This window comes from Cervus elaphus, chromosome X (genome assembly GCF_910594005.1).
Source record: "Cervus elaphus chromosome X, mCerEla1.1, whole genome shotgun sequence".
In the NCBI taxonomy this organism is placed as follows: domain Eukaryota; kingdom Metazoa; phylum Chordata; class Mammalia; order Artiodactyla; family Cervidae; genus Cervus; species Cervus elaphus.
In genome coordinates, this window is record NC_057848.1 from 52,831,001 (window position 1) to 52,851,096 (window position 20,096).

Here is a 20,096-nt window from a genome sequence, read left to right on the forward strand (position 1 = left end):
TTGTTATAGCAGCTCAAACAAAGTTTCAAATTACAGTTCAAGAAGTTCTAATGTTAAGAGGGAAAAATAAAACTCACTCATGATTGAGTAAAAATCACTCATGATGAAAATTCTGAGCCTGCCCACCTTCATGCCAGTCTTCAAAGTTCTAAAAATTACAGAAGTATACATGGATGGATGATGGATGCATGTGGGTGCTTGCGTGCAGCTCTCTGCAACCCCATGGACTGTTGCCCACACCCCACCAGGCTCCTCTGTCCATGGGATTCTCCAGGCAGGAATACTGGAGTGGGTTGCCATTTCTTCCTCTAGGAGGTCTTCCTGACCCAGGGATTGAGACTGCGCCTCCTGCATTGGCAAGTGGCTTCTTTACCACTGGGAATCCCTAAGGTACACATAGTGAGCTTTTAACTGTGCTGAAGGAAAAACTATAAGATGGATTCAATGAAGTGCTCAGTCTGTAGGCCTTCCTAATCAGGCTTCCATGTAAGAAGCAAAGAAATGCTCCTAGATGTATGACAAAATCTACAACTTTTATTCGAAGTTCTTTATTAGAAAATAATTCCAGAGGCACTTTCACAATAAAATTTCAAAAATTTTATTAAAAAAATAATAACATCAAAACTGTTCAGCAAATCTATATTCAATGTAACCAAAATAAACAAACACCAAATTAAAAAAAATATACATCTATATATATATGGGCAAGAAACAAGTGCATTTTTTGGTCCCAATATTTTCTGAATATATTATCTTTATCCAAAGGAATTACATTAATGGCTAAAAAGATAGTATGCATTAGATGTACAGAAATGCAACATTAAAACTCGTTTTAAGGTCTGTAGGAAGTGTTCTTTGACAATTCTTCATGCCTTTGAACTCACAATCACTAAGATAACAATAGTTCCAAGATAGACAGTGGATGTAATAACATCTAGTGCTCTGAATAATTACCAAATTAAGAAGATGCCAATAGGTAGCTACATAAAATTTGTAGGGAATTCAAAGGATTTTTTTGAGTTATTAACGAAAGAAAATGAACACAAAACAAGCTTTAAAGACAAGAAAGAAAAGAGGATATAACAAAACAGACATTAATAAATTTGGCAAAGACAACATAAAACCAAGATAAAATTAGACTAAAAAAATTTAAAAAAATTGAATATTAGTATTGCTGAATGCGTCTAGGTTTTAATACTGGAAACAACTTTAAACAACAGTAAAAATAACTGATGTTGGAACTGTAATTTCAGAAACTTGTTTTTCAAGAACATGAAAGTAAAAGTAACCTTGGTTCCCTATATAACCAGTTTTTATATTCCCTGGACTGCATGCATGTTAGAGGAAGATAAAAGGGCAGCAGCCAGAATGATTAAACTTCAACTTGGATGTTGAAGCATTGATCTGATGGGCTTTTCTTGGTCAGAATCGACCCATAAGCTTAAGATCAAGAACCAAAGCCCCCAGCAGAAAGTTGTGCTTTATTTGGTGGGCCTTGAGGTCATCTCTCGCCAAATCAGTCTTATGGGAGGCCAGTCATGAAGGAAGGGACTCTCCCTAAGATTTGATTTCTTAAGGCCAAAATCTAGAGGAGGTCTCACAGTCAAATAATTCACATTCCTTGGAAAGAGAGGACAGGCATCAGACGTGTCCATCGAAGGGGGACACTGACCAGGAATACCCTGGACTTTATTTGAAATTTCTGTGTTGCTTCTGCATCTGAAAAATATGAAAAATAGAACAATGACAGACAAGGAATGAAGAAAAAGATAACTATCTGACCTAAAAATGTAATGTAATCTCCTAAGAAACTAACTAAGAAACCGGACAAAACAGACAAGAAAGGTGAACAGTCACATCATTTGGAATGCAGTATTCTGAAAGCAAGTATAGCGGAGAAAAACACGAATTATTTTAAGCAAGGCAAGAAAAGACCATAGCAACAGAAGTTATTTTTGAAGAAAGCCAACAGGAAAAAAGCATATGTTAAGGTATGTTAACCTGACACAAAGATAAGGTGGAATAAGATTCTAGTGCCATCTGACAGCTGAAAAGAGCTGAATAATGAGAACTAGTGTCATGAACTTGGCTGTTAATTGCTTTTGTATGAGAAAACACTTCAGAACTTTGAACTTAGGAAACTGCCTTTGTATAAGAAAACACTTCAGAACTTTGAACTTAGGAAATTCCAACTTGTCTTGCACCAGGTTGCACGAGCTCCATAGAGCAGGAATCTATTTCAACAAGAGGCTTTAAAAACAAAAACAAAAACAAAATACTTTAATATTTTTTATTTCTGTTAGTGACACATTCAATAAATGCAATAGTGCTTCAATCCATCAAAGAAAAATGCACTGAATGAATATTAAACTTACGCAGAAGTGGGTTCAAGAGTTGAGGTACTTTCAGGAACTGAAATTAGAAAGAGTTTTACATTTAAAATAGAATATATGAGGAATGAGAAGGGGAAAGGGAGGGAAAGGATAAATTAGGAGTTCGGGATTAGCAAATATAAACTACTATATATAAAATAGATAAAGAACAAGGGAACTATATTTAATATCTTGCAATAAACTGTAATGAAAAGACTCTCTCTATATATATCTATGTATAGCTAAATCAGTGTGTTGTACACCAGAGACTAATATAACATTGTAAATCAACTATACTTCATTATAAAATAAAATGTTTTTAAAGAATGTATGAGGGAAAAATAAAAGAAAAAAAAAAGAATGTATGAAGAATGAAACTATTATTTTAATATGTAAGAGCCCGTACTGTGGTTGATCAAAAACACTGGAATAAATATCAGAGATCTAAAGTAACACAATTTTATATACGTACTATTCTCTATTATAACTTGGCAAGTGTGAGTTTTGCGTTGACTCAAGTGTTTAGCCATACGATCGAGAGCAGAAGAATCAGCGAGGAAATCACATTTAAGGCACACAAGAGTAATGCCCCTATGAAAAAAAATAAGAAAGAACAGGTTTTTGTCTTTTAAAAAAATCCATACACAAATTCAATTATTATTTTTCTATGTAATAACTTGATTAGTTTTTTTGTGTGTTGTGACCACCATTTCCAAATTTTGTTATATAAGCCCGATATATTTGAAATGGTATAACTATGTCTCTAGAAAATGGCATAACCATTTCTAAATTATGCGAACGCCTAGTGCTCTATCTGCTGTTCCCACTCCTTGCTGTTGTTTAGTCGCTCAGTTGTGTCCAACTCTTTGCAACCCTATGGACTGTAGCCCGCCAGGCCTCTCTGTCCATGGGATTTCCCACGCAAGAATACTGGAGTGGGTTGCAATTTCCTTCTCCAGTTCCCTCCCATGTGTTTTCTAAAAGCTATGAGTGAAGAGAGAACTAAAACCCAATCAGCACTCCACTAACAACTTGTATAACTTGTTCAAGGCACAATTTTTCTCTGCCTTTGCCCATCAGCAAAGCAAGATTCATCCATTCAATATACATTTGCTGAGAACCTTCTTTACATACTCTGTACTAACTAGTATGTATCTGTGTTACAAATATAAGAGTGAACAAAAAAGGATACTCTCTGAAGCCTACAATCTAATGTCTTATTTAAATGATGATAAAATCAGAGAAGAAATGAGGTCTTAAAAATAAATTATGTAAACATAAATAAATCATGCAATTATTATTATCAGCTTATTAACAAAGCATAAATATACTTTTGCAGTTCATTTTAAATTTAAATACTTCAAAATTAAGCACTTTACCCATATAGGAATAAATTCATAGCATAGCTTAGACTAACTTCTCCCTTGCAGCTCTACTCTTAACAGCCTGTTGTATATTTTCACTGAGTTGTCTCATCAGAAATGATCTTCATCAAACTAAAGTCGTATACTTTCCTCCTTACCTGTGAAAAGTCATTCCTCCTGACTGGTCTCCTTAATGATGCCATGCCCCTGACACAAATGCTCAAAACTGTAGCTATTTCTGACTCTTTTTTCCTTAAGACAGTAACTATTTGAAAAATTTTATAACATGCATTATTAGCAATTTATTGAGCACTTACTCTGTGTAGGCTGAAGGTTTTAGATATATCATCTCACCTATATCATGTAACAACCCAAAGAGGTAGATGTTGTAATTTTAACTTTTTTTTATAGAAGCCAGGTTCAGGTTTAGTAACTTAGCAAGATCAGGACCAGGTCTGAAACTGAACCTTTTGATTCTAGCGCTCATATTCTTAAATGTGGCATGATACCACTTCACCACTTCAACCCAGATTATCTTATTAAATCAGTCTTAACTACTGCAATAGTCTTAATCAGTCTATGTGCCTCATGTGGCATCCCAGGTGGCTCAGTGGTAAAGAATCTGCCTGGTAAGGCAGGAGACACAGGAGACTCTGGTTTGATCCCTGGGTGGGGAAGATCCATGGAGAAGGGAATGGCAACCCATTTCAGTATTCCTGACTGGAAAATTCCGTGGACAGAGGAGCCTGGCAGGCCACAGTCCATGGGGTTGTAAAGAGTTGGACACGACTGAGTGACTAAGCATGCACACATGCATGCACTTGCCTCATGTAGCTACCCCTCCAAATTGATCTTCCTTTAGTATCCTTGATTCTACATAAAGCACCAATGATTTTTCCCAACATCTTCAAATTAAGTCCAAATTCCCTAGGCTTTTCCAAAGATTCCACAATCTGGATCTAAGCTCAAAACTATTCCCAGACTCTGAACTTAGTACTATGTTATATGAACTTCATGCTTCATCCAAACTGTACTACTTGTCATTCACTGTGTATATATTTTGCTTTTTTCCTTTCTTAATTTTCATTCATGCTCTTTTTCCAACTAAAATGCCCCTGTGCCTCTTCTTATAAGTAGAAACCTCTCTTTCTCGTCAAATCAGTAACTCTCATTGCACTTATTACAAACCTCCCTGTATTAATTTCTGTAGTTACTTATGTTCACATCTTATAAATTGTACATTCCTTGAAGGCTGGTATCAAGCCTACTTCATCACTGCCATCTTCACAGAATTTGCTACCTTGTGTTATACATGACAGATGTACAGTGAATTTAAAAATGAACACTGTATTTTAATAACAATTATAAATTTACTATTCTTAAAATTTTAAGTATGAAAACTCCCATACACAGAAAATCACCAAAAAAAAAGAAAAAAAAAAGAAAATCACCAATTTTCGGTTTAAATTTGAGACTCACCCAGTGTGAGAAAAAAAGTCGTACGATTAAATCTAAGAACCAAGCGCACAACTCAGTTTGACAATAGTGAGATAAAAATCAAATTAAATTCTCATCCTTAGAATTAATACATTTTTCATTATTATAAAAATTTTTAGTAAATGTTAATATCTAAAATTTATTAGTATTTCCTAATTCCTTGAATTTACCAATAGTTTTAAAATTGCACTGATATATTTTAAAAAATGGAATAAAACTTTCCTCTTCCTATGAGCTATTATTGGTCTATCATCTACACACTCCACATATGTCACTTTCAATATTAATTTACTTAATAAATATTTACAGAATGCCTACCATATGCCAGGCCACTACTGAAAGCCCAGCAAATTTCTGGCATAGCCAAATATCCAAATCATACACATTCTAGTGAGAAGACACAGAAGTAAACAAGAGGGTGAAATATACAATCTATTGAACAGTAAAAAGTTGCCATGAAGTAAAAACAAAGTAAGAAAGGGAAATAGGGAGTGTCAGGAGTGGGGCTGGGGAAAGGATGGTATTTTAAATGGGGAGGTCAAGGAAAAGCCTCACTCATTGGAGTAGAGACCTAAAGGAGGCGACAGAGCTAGCTACCCATGCAGGTATCTGGGGAAGAGCAAACGAGGCAGAAGAGATCAAAATACAAGATCCTGAGTCACAGCATCCCCTCTTCTCCTCTTCCACTAACCCAAAGCAGTAAAACAAGTGTTGGCTAAACTTAAGTCTATGTCTTAGCCTGATGCTCTTAATATAAAGATCTTGACACTGGTATCTCTAATAGCAATGATAGCATGAACAAAATAATTAACCAAAGGAAAATGGAGTGAAAAGGAATTAGAAGAATGTGAAAAGATGGTTCTTAGTGAATTCTAAGCTAAGTGTGTGTGGTAGAACCAACATTAATTATTGATCTTTTCAGAAATGTTCACAATTCCTTTGAATAGTAAACAAGTTGTGTATTTTTATTTCAAAAATAAAACTGTGTTAGTCACTTTGTCAACTATCTTAAAAGTTTTTAAAATATTCAAATATTGCTGGAGAGCCTTATTTTTTAATTTTATAATGCAAATTCATGAAAAGTTTCATCTTAATGCCTAATATAACTGAAACAAAGTTTAGCTGGAGAATATTAGGTAATCCCCTCTTTGATCTAAGTATATAATGAATAAAATTCTATTATGTCCAGTAGCAATCACTTCATTTACCAAACTAGGCACTCCAGCATCAGATTAAAAAGTTACTATAGAGAGAATAAAAAAATGATTAGTTAGTTACCTGAGAGTTCTAGAACGCCTCTTAAAAATATAAAACCGTTTAGTTGGCTGGCTGCTATGAGAGCTGGAAAGACAAGAGACAAATGAGATTTTATTATACAGTAAGTCATTAATTAATTTTATGACAATTTTTCAAGCCTATGCTTAGTTTCCTAGTTTTGAATAAGAGACCACAATTTAAATTATAAAATTCTATTAGCATCTGTTTAATTCAAGATGTTTATCTTACATTTCATGTTATCATTGTATTTTCTAACAACATGTTTCCCTGAGAATAATCTTAAATGATTATACCTCACTGCTATAAAAAAATAACTTGAGTTAAACATGCAAAGAACATCAAATTAATTTTTTCACTTAATAAGAGTTGAGAACAATTTAAAAATTATTTGCTAATGATGTATTTTGCAGTAATATAAACTGTTGTGAATAATAATTATTTATTACTTTATAATCTTAATATACTTAGCCTGGGGAAGAATATGAATGACCCTGGAAGAAACTGTTTCTTAGGCCAAGTGACATTACCATCAGCAAAATGAAATACTTAAAGAATCTTCTGCAATTACTGGAAAAGCTTTTAAAGAATATGAATTAAAGGAAGCAGAACTCGAGTTAAAACAATACTTCCTCTATGCACAGAACAGAAAACCACTAACCAAATTTTGCAGCCAATGCTAACAGCTTCTATACTGCCTTTTAAGTTAATAAGGAAAGCTTTCCTCTATTAGAAAGTCAGGCAGAGTTAGCCAGGATCCTTGGTGGCTCAGAAGGCAAAGCAGCTGCCTGCTAATGCAGGAGATCTGGGTTCGATCCCTGGGTCGGAAAGATTCCCCTGGAGAAGGGAGTGGCTTCCCACTAGTATTTTTGCCTGGAGAATTCCATGGACAGAGGAGCCTGCTGGGCTACAATCCATGGAGTTGCAAAGAGTCAGACATGCCTAAGCGACTAACACTTTCACTTTCTTTCGGCATAGCACAGTATTACTCAAGGTGTGGTCCATAGGACCAGAAGCATCTGCATCACCTGGGAGCTTATTAGAAATACTGAATACAAAGTCTCAGCTCCCACTCCAGACCTACTGAATTAATCTCTGGTGGTGGTGCCCAGAAATCAGTTTCAATAAGTTTTTCAGATGATTCTTACACAAACTAAAGTTTGAAAAGTACTAGCCCTAGCTTGCACTGACAGACCCAAACTAGGCAACACATCAATTCAATGGATATCCTCAGACACATGGTAACTATCCATCAACATACCATGTACACATGGGAAAAGAATGACTACCTATCCTCCCAAGAAAATGTCCTCAGAATAGGTGCCATGGTGAATACAAAGAACCACTCTCTCAAGTAGGTAAGACAGACACATATTTAATATGAGGCAGAATAGCTGAACAGTACAGAACTCAAAAAAACAACTGATTCCTATGAGGGGCCACAGTGATCAGATACTTCACAGAAGGTAAAATGAGAGGAAAGGAGAGGCGCATGCCAAAGAATAACAAAGAATAAGGAAAAGTCACTCTATGGCATATGGGACAAACTATACACTGAGGAAGATCAATTATTTTGAGGGGCTTGACTTCTGTCTGGTATGGTTAGAGTTTGTATGGGTTGAGAATAAAGGTACTTGACCTCTGAGAAAACAAAGCTTCTGTATGTACAGAGCTCAATCTTATGACAAAAGTCCACACTGAGTCAGAGTGAGTGAGGGTCTCCAATTAGGGGGAGGTACTTGAGGCAACCAAGGAAGCAAGGCAAGAATGAAGTAGCGGAAACACAGAGAAACTTACAAAGCCCTTAGAAGAGCAGAAGTGGAGGATTTCAGTTCTGTATGAGCCGAACGATAAGTAAGTGTGCCTGAAGATGATGCAGTGCAGGCTTGCGGCTCACTGGAAATTAGAAAAAGTTTATGAAGGAAGCCTAGGGCCAACTGGGGATATTTTGGGGGTAGAATGGGGCCATAGGTCCCACAAGACAGGTGAGGAGCCTATGGCAAATGGGAGAGGACAGAATGATCCATGAACTTAATGAATACAAAGACAATTTTCAATTTAATCTCCTATAAATTCAGGGCAGAATTAAAGCCCTGTTGGAGCAGGCACGTTTTTGGCACAGAACAAGAGACCACTATTCCCCCCAGCAGTATACTGAGAGAAAGGTTGGCTGGAGTCTGGTTTGGAACAACTGAGGCATAGGTGCAGAACCACTGCAGTAGTTGTGAGGCAGAGTGATAAATTACAGAAAGATAGATTTTCAGGAAGCCATGATGAATGGTGCCATATCAAGAGAACACCATAGGCTTCAGAAACTTAAAAGTGTATTATTTCAGGAAGCCATGATGAATGGTGCCATATCAAGAGAACACCATAGGCTTCAGAAACTTAAAAGTGTATTATTTCCAGGTGATGCTCCACATTTACGCAAACGATGCATTGAAATAGACTGAGCTTAAAGGGGAGGGGGTAGTAATAGCTTGGATCCTGGACAGACAAAAATGTTTGACTTATTTGTGTCCCGTGATCTATCAAATAGTTTAGGATGAAGAGTTGGATCTCAGGAAAACTTAGCATTGAAATTGGAGGATTTACTGTTGAAAGGTAAAATATAAAATTCTCAAGAGTGGTTAACGTACCAAGAAAAGAAATGCAAAGAGGCAAGAAGAGCTGAAGAAAGAAAAGGTAACGAAATAGAGGAGGAGCAAAAAAGAAAAAAACTGTGGTAATCATTTAGGGGAACTTGAGAAGAGTTTCAAAAGTGAGCATCAAAAGTATCAAATACTCTTAAAGAACTCATAGAAGAATAAGAATGAAAGCAGTGAATACATCTAGTGATTAGGACATGACTGATAATCTTGAAAGGGGCAGCTTGAACTGATTAAGATGGGAGTGATATTCAAATTACAAAAGGTAAAGAAATGACAAATAAGATAGAAAAGAATACTTTTTACAAATGTTGACAGTGAAAGGAAGACAACAAAATATGCAAATTAAAGGCAACTCTTCCTCATACTAAAAAAAAAAACCAAAAAACCAACCCTGAAAATATTTGTAGGCAGAAGGAATGTGGTACAGAGAAAAAGATGAAATGAGGGTGCATAAGATTATGGAGGAAATGGAGGAGATGAGGGGCAAAACTAACTTTGAAAAAGTGGACATGTCTTTTTCTGAGATTAATGTCTGGATGAAGGGAAGAAATTTGAGGTACAAAAAGGTTAACCTTGGGAAAAATGAAAAAGACCTCTGAGTAATTAGTGGGCAAGGTTAACAATTGAGAGACTAGAATAAAATCCTGAAGGTACTGAAAAGCATCTACACAGATGTTGTAGACAAAAACAAATAAGTATTCTTTTTTTTTTAAATGTTTATTTGTTTGGCTGCACCAGGTCTTTAGTTGCAGCATGTGGGATTTAATTCCCTTACCAAGGATTGAACCCAGGACCCATGCATTGAGACCTTGGAGTCTTTGCCACTAGACCACCAGGGAAGTCCCACAAATAAGTATTCTTAAGACAAGACAGGACCACATTAAAATTAAAGGTCATAGATTCAAAGCTGACTAAATCAAGCACAGTCTAGAATTAAGCAAAGAGAAAGATCAAAAAGGGTAAGAGAGTCAAGGATAGCAAGGTAAGCATGGCTGAAGATGTGAAGGATTCTAGAACAAAAAACAAAGCAAGATTCACAACAGATGACTTTGAGGCTGAAGTTAACTATAAGATTGGATTTGGTGGTACTGGACTGAAAAGAGGAGCCAAGGCTAAAAGTCTTCAAGTAATGAGATTTCAAAATGAATGTATATTGTATATGATAAGGTAACATTGGATGGTGGCATTTTTTAATGCCTTAGAGGTGGATGTGAAGTGCTGGCATTGAAAGTCAAGGTACGATGCAGTTGGGCTGGGGAATCATCAAGGGGAAAAAACACTGAGAGTTAAGTGCTGAAGGCATTAAAAATTGTGGGCAAATCCTTGAAAGTGGTAGCTAACTATGACCATAAAGTAACACAGAGGCAGAATAAAGGTACTTGACCCTTATTATTATATAAGCTAATTATATAAGAAACCACTTTTATTGGTTATATCTTATTTCTGACTGAAAATAAATGGACCTACCTCCATTTGAATAATCAACTTAGCATATTTATATCTGAACAATTTTTGTTTATTTAGAAAAATCCATATTGCAGGAATAAAGTACTAATAAGACTCAAACGAAAGTAATGTGGGCTTTGAAGTGTTTCTCTAGCATAGAGTACAGGGTAGGTGCTCAAATGATGTAAAATAATTGATATATGAAAAAGAATTCCAACAGTAATGTCATGACTGGACTATTCCTGCAGTCTCATTTCACATTTCATCAAATGAATGCAAAGATGGAGGCCATGAAAAACAAATGGGACAGACAGATGGCTTAGAAGGAGAATGAGCGATAAAGAACACAAGAGAGTGAGCATGTGAGCACTGATGATGTTCCCAGCATTTCTGACAAAGCTGAAGTCTCTAAAAGAGATTGCTTTGAAGTGAGGAACACCGCATAGTTACATGCACTTATTTGATAAGATATTTTGGAACATTTGAAATTTTATGGACCCCTTTTTGAAAGACTTAGAAAAAGAACTTCCCTACTAAACCTATTCTAATTTCATTAGCCTAACTGTTCCTAAACATTTGTCCCACTAATTTCATGAGTTATTATGCTGGAAAACAGTATTGGGTAATATCCTAGAAGCTCCCTGTTGCTAGATCTTTTTAGATCTTTGATGTGACAAAGTGGCTTTGTTTTCAAAAACCAAGTTATCTTGAATGGTAGTTATGACTGGCCGTGTACATGTTTAACTCACCTCAGCATATGGTTTACAAAGGCTTTGTTACAGTTAGTGCTGTATTTGCAAAAATTACAGTGCATAAATAATGAAAAGTGGCTTGCAAAATCTTTTATTTTGGAATGACATTCAATGCACTTGTATACTCCCCGACGAAACCTTATGGAGACAGAAAAAAATGATAAAAATATATTGTAAAACCAAAAAATAAGGTAAAGACTTATTCATGTTTTATTAATTGGAGCCAAAACGTTTAAATTAAATCTTTAACTTGGAATTTGAAAATCTGCTTTGAAACAATAAGCTAGAGTAAGTAAAAACTCTAATATCAGCTAATGTTTCCTTGGAATAAAAAGGATCACATAAACCAATTCAACTATCACAAGATATAAGCACAAATTATAAGATTAGTGTAGAAGATGGCAATTATAAAATAAGTACAGTAATTCAAAGTTCTGTTCAGCAGTAGTAAAAAGTATCTTTTTATTATTTTCTTGGCCTTTATGCCATATAAGTGATTATCATGTAAATGTGCATTATCTGGTGATATGGTAAGCTATATTAAAATAACCTTGAATATTTAATATTGAAATAGGAATGTGTATCAGGAATAAAAGATACTACCTTAAGTTCTTCAAAGCTATGCTGAGTTTACTCTTCCTGTTGCGTTTTTTCTTTGGCTTGTAAGAGGTTTTTGCTCTGCATTTAGCTGCACCTCTACCTTGCTTACTTGTACTAGGTTTACTGCCAGTGGATGCAGTTGCATGAAACTTTTTTGTCTTATATTCACTTGCATTAAATTTTGAAGAACTTCCAGTACTTTTAGACCTTGAAGAAGAGATCTGAAGAGAAGTGCTTGCAGAACTACTGGAAGGTAGAATACTCCTGGAAGTTGATGGTCTTGAATGAAGAGATCCAATTGAAGCTCGGATAGTGACCTATAAAAATAAAGGTAATATATACTTTTAGAAAATTAATCATCACATTAATATTAAAAAATCACACGTTATGCAAAGCATAATTGGTTTTTGACAAAGGTGCCAAAATAATTCAAGGGGGGAAGCAATAGTCTTACCAACAAATGGTGTTAGGACAGCTGGATATCTACCTGCAAAAGAATGAATTTGGACCCTACCTCATACTAAATACAAAAATTAATTCAAAATGTATCAAAGACCAGATTGTAAGAGCTAAAACTGTAAAACTCTTAGAAGAAAACATAGGAGTAAATCTTCATGACCTTGCGTTAGGCAATGATTTCTTAGGTATGATACTGAAAGCACAAGAAACCAAAGAAAGAACAGATAAATGGACTTCATAAAAATGAAAACTTTTGTACTTCAAAGGACACTGTTAAGAAAGGGAAAAGATGACCACAGAATGAGAGAAAATATTTGCAAATCATATCTCTAATAAGGGACATGTATACAGCATAACTTACAACTCAATAGAAGACAACCCAATTAACAAATGGGCAAATGATCTGAATAGGCATTTCTTCAAAGAAGATATACATATGAAATAAGCATGCGAGAAGATGCTCAACATCATTAGTCAGTAAGGAAATGGAAATCAAAACTCCAGTACATCACTTTAGACCAACTAAATGGCTATAATGAAAAAGACAGGTAGCAACATGTGCTGACAGGATGTGGAGAAATTTCAGCCTTCATATATTGCTGGTGGGAATGTACAATGGTGTAGTAGCTTTGGAAAACAGTTTGGCAGTTCTTTAAAATGTTAAACGTAAGAATTATTATATAACCCTTAGGTGTTCCACTCGTAGCAATTCCACTCAAGGGAAATGTTCATACAAAAATTTGCACATGAAATTTCCTGATAGCATTATTCATTACAGCCAAAAAATAGAGACAACCCAAATGCTCACCAATTGATGAGTGAATAAATAAAATATGGTATATTCATACAATGGAATAATATTCAGCCATAAAGGTACTGATACATAAGTACTAATACAGCCTTAAAAGAGAATGAAGCACTGATACAAGCTACAGGATGAACCTCATGGATGAACCTCAGAAACATTATACTAAGTGAAAGAAATCAGCCATAAAGGACCACATATTGTAGATATTATATGATTCCATTTATATGAAATGTCCAGAATGGGAAAATTCATAGGGACAGAAAACAGGTTAAAGTTTGTTGTCGTGGAGGGGAAATTGGGAGTGACTGCTAATGGATATGGGATGACAAAATGTTCTCAGATAGATTGTAGGGATGTTTTCACAACTCTGTGAATATGCTAAAAACCAATGAATTGTATACTTTAAATGGGTAAATTGTATGCATGGTATATGAACTACATGTTAATAAAGCTGTTACCGGAAAAAAAATCACCGCCATACAAAAAGTTAAATATCTAAGTATAAACTACAATCAAAGAAGTCTCCAATTTATTCTAAATTGTTGTTGTTGTTCAGTCACTGAATCATGTCCGACTCTTTGCAACCCCATGGATTGCAGCATGCCAGGCTTCCCTGTCCTTCACTTATCTCCTGGAGTTTGCCCAAACTCATGTCCAGTGATTCGATGATGCCATTCAACCATCTCCTCCTCTGTAGCCCCCTTCTCCTGCCCTCAATCTTTCCCACCATTAGAGTCTTTTCCAATGAGTCAGCTCTTATTTTATAGTCACACCAATTAAATGAAATTCACCTCAGTATTTATTTACTGTTGTAATACTGGTTTTGTATTGATGGCATTTATATGTTAACAGAAATATTAATAGGTCAAAAGAGCTCATCCTATGGCTATTTTATGTTCTGATATAACTGAATAGCTATATTTGCAAATATAGAGGTCAAAATTTAAATCTCAAATCCTGAGATAACTCTGGAAAGGCCTGCATTACTCCTTGGTAACTATAAGACAGAGCTCCAGAATCCTATGTCACACTCGAAACATACAATATTGTACATCAATTATACTTCAATTAAAAAAAAAGAACCAAAAAAAAAAAAAAAAGAACCTACACCCCTCTAAAAACAAATGAACAGATCTCCAGTAAATGTGACCTGCTCTCTCTGGGAGTTCATCGAGCAGGATTTATGGTTCCAAAGGTTACTGTGGCGGTTACAGCAATTCATCATATAGCATGGAGAGTTTAATTAATACTCAGAATTTTCTTGGAGCTAATAAAAAATTAACATTTAATATTCAGAAAAATAAATGTTTGATTATACCCATTTGGTTAATGGTGAAAAACAGTCACCTATTAACATTTTCTTTAATAACTTGATTATACTACTGCCATGTACTTAAGGAACAGCAAATGAGGAAGGCCTATGAAATACTTGTGGCTTAGTATCATACAAAAGGTGCTGAAATAGAAGTCAAAAAACCTGAGGTTAACTTTCAATACTACCTCTTCCTAGCCATGTGACCTTGAGTAAGTAACTTATCCTCTCTAAGCCTCCTCATCTGTAATATGGGAATAATACCTGCCTTCTCTACCTCATTGGTTTGTTACAGGGATTAAATAATAGAATGAATGAAAAAGCACACTGAAAAACTTAATTCTGAAGTGCTAACAGGTGAGGCACCAAAGAATTGATGCTTTTGAACTGTGGTGTTGGAAAAGACTCTTCAGAGTCCCTTGGACAGCAAGGAGATCCAACCAGTCAAAAAGGAAATTAGTCCTAAACATTCATTGGAAGGACTGATGCTGAAGCTGAAGCTCCAATACTTCGGCCACCTGATGTGAAGAACTGACTCATTGGAAGAGACCCTGATGCTGGGAAAGACTGAAGGTGGGAGGAGAAGGGGATGACAGAGGATGAGATGATTGGATGGCATCACCAACTCGATGGACATGAGTTTGAGCAAGCTCCGGGAGTTGGTGATGGACAGGGAGGCCTGGCGTGCTGTAGTCCATGGGGTCGCAAAGACTCGTACACTACTGAGCGATCAAACTGAACTGAACAAGACACTTAGTATTATTTTTAATAATATTGTACTATACTAATTATTACTATAATTATTAATAAGGGAAGATATGAGAGAGGATTGCACTGCTTATACTAATATTAGAATTCTGTATGTCTTCTTCCAGCATGGAATGAATGGCCTATAGGGAAAGATACTGGATAGCTTCTCTCCCTCTAGAGCTTCAGAGCACTGCTTTCCATTATTTTAATGAACTCAAATAGCAGACATACTCACATTCAAAGGTTAGTACTCAAAATATGTAAGTGTTTGGGAATTATTTCACTTTGGATTATGTATCTCTCCACTGGAGCAAATAGTCAAAAGCTGACTTTATATAAAGAAGTGAGAGAAAACAGATGTACATAAGGCAAATAGGGAAAATGAAATTTGTAGTCAGATGTATGTTTGCTCACTTAACACAGCAATGTTAATCAAGAGAACTTGCTTCTCTAAGAGTAGTTTCAGTAATACTAACTTCAACAAACCATGGCATTCAAGGCATTATAACAGATGTTGGAGACACAAAGATAAATTAAACATGATTCCTCACCAGCTGAAGCAGACATATAAGCTGCCAACTGGAAAAGCTCAAAAACAGACTATAGGATATTGAAACAACACACTGACTCAGTCTACAGTTAATCTAGTTGCACTCACTACAAAGGACTATTCTCCAATATAGCACATTTCAATCAACTCAAAAACAATGGGTAAAAAATTGTCTTTCTATGCATAAGAATGATAAAACCTAAAAAAAATTTTGATAACAACCAGAAATCAATTTTTAAAATTATAAGGCATTTATTTCTATTGTCATATAATGTTAGAATACAACCTATTTAAAATTCACTTTTGGGGATGCAGACATAGAGAACAGACTTGTGGACATAGGAGAAAAGAGAGGGTGGGACACATGGAGAGGGCAGCATCTATGGCTGATTCATGTTGATGTATAGCAGAACCCAACACCATTGTGTAGCAATTGTAAAGCAATTATCCTTCAGTTAAAAATAAAAAAGCCAAAAATAAAAACTGTAAAAAAAGAAAAATACCAGGGGAAAAAAAGCACAACTCACTTTTGTACCAGGAGGCAATCCTTCTAGCTCTTTAGGCTTTAGAAAGGTCCGATGTTCAATCTTGTGATCCAGTTTCTCCTTGTAGGTCAAAAATTGTAGTCTGCATTGTGTACAACGATAAATTCCTTTTCTCTGTTTACAGAAAATATTAGAAATAATATTAGAAAGAATAATTTCTACCACCACAAATCCCAGGATCAGAAATTGCTCTTAATTCTAACAGCTTAAGAATTTAAAAGCCAGAATTTTACCACATTGTATCATAAATACTAAAACATTTCATTTTTAAAAAGTACTTCTTACATTAGTATTTGGGTTTCAAAGTATTTGTTATAATACAGGTAATCAATATGATAATTATATCAATTAGATTACAATGGGACAAGTCCTATGCTATTTGTAGTATGAGTTTATTTAAATATAAATGTGAAGAATAAACTATTCAAACATGATACTGTGAAAATGAGCTAGCCATATTACAATTTATTTTTTGAAAGATCAATAATTTGTTATTTCCATTTGTTTTCCAAGTTGGTAAAATAAACTGAACTTTCTAAAATTAAGCAAATTTAACCAGATAACTCCCCAAAGAGTCGTATTATAGAAATGGTTGTATAAAGCAATGTTTGTCCAACAGAACTTTAAACAGTGATGATTTTTATAGCTGCACTGTCTGAAGTGGTATCCACTGCCACATGTGGTTATTGAGCACTTGAAATGTGGCAAGTGCAACAGAGAATGGAGTTTTAAATTTTATTAAATTTTAATTTTAAACTAATTTAAATTTACATAGACACATGTGGCTAGTGACTATGATATTGGACAGCATGGCTACGGAAGCATAAATCAGAACAACTGATCTGAATCTACTATTTGAGAACTCCTTGACCATGTTCCTTCTCAAAGCTGGTCCTTTTATTATTTTACCAATAGGAAACAGGACCCAAGAGAGATGTAAGGCACTTGCTCATAGCTACTTAGTGGTTTTTCTACTACATATTAGCAACTGCAATTTTTATGTACATGCACTCGTCCATTAAAAGATGCATTTTATATTTATTTGTAAATTTGAAACAACATACCAATACCAAAGAATGTTTTCTCTAGAAGTGTGTTTCCACAGGCTCATCATTTCCACTTAAAACACAAGTAACCATTTAGGAAAATCCAATGAGATCACATATATGAAAATATCTAGACATTACTGGTGCATAACAGGCAATGGAGAAATACAAATTCTTTACTAAGTTCAAAGCACTATATAACTATAATGCATTTGTATTACTATTTTGGTTTCATCTTATTTAGAAGTAATATTAATTGCATTATATCATAGGTACAGCCAACATAAACAAATTCACCTGTATGTGCTCAAGAGAGGGGAAAGAAGGAAAAAAAACTCAGTCAAGAAGCGGATGGCAAGACAGCATAACAGAAAATTGCTCAGATAGAGCTGCCAGAAATCTCTTCTCTGTTTGTACTTATATCTTATCTAATTTCATGATTTCAAATAGCATTCATCCACCTCCAACTGCCTACTCAACATCACTATTTGATATCTAGCATGCATTTCATTCACATGGACAAAATTAAACTCCAGATTTTCCCCCATCCACCCTGCAAAAAATCTGTTCCTTCCCTAGTGTCTCCAATATCTCAATATATGAGAACGTCACTCTTGCAGCTGCTCAGGATGAAAGAAATTGGTCACTCAACTCTTTCTCTCATGCCCCACACCCACTCCATTGATAAAACCATAATCTTTCCACTTTTCGTCACCTCCTACCACTGCCACCAGATCAGTCCAAGTCACTCACTTGGACTCTCACGGTAGTCTCCTACCTTTTCCTGGTTTCTACTCTTTTCTCCCAACAATCTCTTCTCTCCATGGCTGCCAGAATGATCTCTCACGTGCTTAAACACTACAATGGCTTTCCGTAACACTCCCAAATCCTGACTGTGGCTTCCAAGGACCTACAATATCTTCCCCACATTCTCTCACTACAACCTCATTTCCTACTACTCTTCCTCTCACTTGTTTACCACGTGCCAGACACACTGGCCTCCTTGTTGCTTCTTGAACATCTAGATATATGCTCACCTCACTGCCCACTGGCTCCTCTGCCTGCAACATTCACTTTCAGGTGCCCACATGGCTGACTCCCTTATTTCCTCTGGAGAGACTTCTTTGACCATCCCATATATATATATATATATATAAACAACTGCTCTTTCAGCTCTTAAGCCCTGGTATTCCCTTGCCTCCTGTATTTCTTTCCTATGGTACTTATCATGTGCTTGAATACACATACATTCAGACATAATATGCATTCTCATTCTGTTTCTCTTTCCCCCTCCATAATGCCAATTTCAGAAGGCACAAATTGTTTTGCTCACTTCTGTAAAACAGTCTCTGGCATATATTAGGCACTAAATAAATATCTGTTAAATAAACAGTGAGGCAGGCAGCAAGTGAATGACAGTACATACGAGAAGCAGGCACAATTAACTAGTTCGAAGTATCTGACATTCCATTCATTGAGCATTTGCCCAGAGCCCTGAGATGAGGACATTAATTGAAGATTCCCTTAGTTGAACTCAAGTCTTTCATATCTCTTATTACATGTATGCTTGTGATGTGCTAAGAATAATACAGTACATTTTAAAAATAACATGATGTTCAACCAAAAAATGGTAACCTATCCCAAGGATAGAGAAAAAACTGTATTGAACTTTTTGACAAAGATATCATATTGTCTGGGTGATTGGAGGGTCTTCAAGGCTAATTCTGACTATCTGTAATACCTGCCTTTAGATCTAATGCCAGTAAAGTGACTCTGAAGTAAAAGTTTGGGCCATAGGTCAATTTTTGGCTTTGCCAATTATTAGAGAATGTGATATTGGGCAAATTAACTTAACTCTCTATAAAGCTTTGTTTCCTTGTATGTGAAATGGAAATGATTACATACCTGCTTCATAAAGTGGTTGTGAGGATTAAAAAAGATAATCCAAGTAAAAGCACTAGTGACTGTCACACAGCAAGTGATAAATATATGTTAACTGCTTGTTATTACTATAAAGATCTAATGAGGCTATTTAACACAAGTGAAATCCTTCATTATTTCTTAAAAAGTTGTACAAACTATTGCTGGTTCTAAAATCACTCAATTCATAATAACATATTATTTTAAGGAAAAGGTTACAACCAAAGTCTTAAAAAAGAACAAAACGACCCATATTTATATAAAGAACTTAACAATTCTTATTGTCTAAAATTGCCCTAATAGCATCTTAATTACACAAGCTTATAAACATGCTCAGCTATAATTTTCAAGTCTTTCATGAACAATTATACAAACTGCAAATACTTTGAAGGATGTCTGATGATCCTTCTTATTAATAGATTCTTTCCTCTACTGACTGTGGACCGCCTACCTCGTAGGTATGCCAAACTTATAAAACAAATGGGCACCCATCGTGTATCAGTACTCCCTGGTTTGATGACTCAGTAGAAGGACTTACAGGGCTTAAAAGTTGTTATACTCACAGCTATGATTTATTACAGTAACAGGCTACAGAACAGGATTAATATAGGAAAAAAGTGCATGAGGTGAAATCTGGTGGATACTGATACCAGTTTCCAAGTGCCCTCTCCCAATGGAGTTGCACGAGACACACTCATCAATCCCCCAGCAACCAACTGTAGCAACAAGTGTGAAGTTTTTGGGGTTTT

The 20,096-nt window shown here is 35.4% G+C and overlaps 1 protein-coding gene across 13 annotated transcripts in view; it reads right to left on the reverse strand.

Annotated features, from left to right (window-relative positions):
• Nucleotides 1-584: 584 nt before the first annotated feature.
• ZNF280C (zinc finger protein 280C) overlaps nucleotides 585-20,096 on the reverse strand; it is a 60,665-nt gene continuing 41,153 nt past the window's right edge. For 11 of the 13 annotated variants that reach the window (XM_043896825.1, XM_043896824.1, XM_043896828.1 and 8 more), the window contains 7 exons: nucleotides 16,364-16,495; nucleotides 11,961-12,274; nucleotides 11,355-11,495; nucleotides 6,512-6,574; nucleotides 2,845-2,963; nucleotides 2,376-2,412; nucleotides 585-2,250 (listed from right to left, as the gene is read on the reverse strand). In XM_043896825.1, coding sequence (XP_043752760.1) covers nucleotides 2,235-2,250; nucleotides 2,376-2,412; nucleotides 2,845-2,963; nucleotides 6,512-6,574; nucleotides 11,355-11,495; nucleotides 11,961-12,274; nucleotides 16,364-16,495 — 822 coding nt within the window. In that variant the 3' untranslated portion in view covers nucleotides 585-2,234. The remainder of the gene's footprint in view (nucleotides 2,251-2,375; nucleotides 2,413-2,844; nucleotides 2,964-6,511; nucleotides 6,575-11,354; nucleotides 11,496-11,960; nucleotides 12,275-16,363; nucleotides 16,496-20,096) is intronic. The other 2 variants (XM_043896836.1, XM_043896837.1) reach the window with 1 other exon arrangement.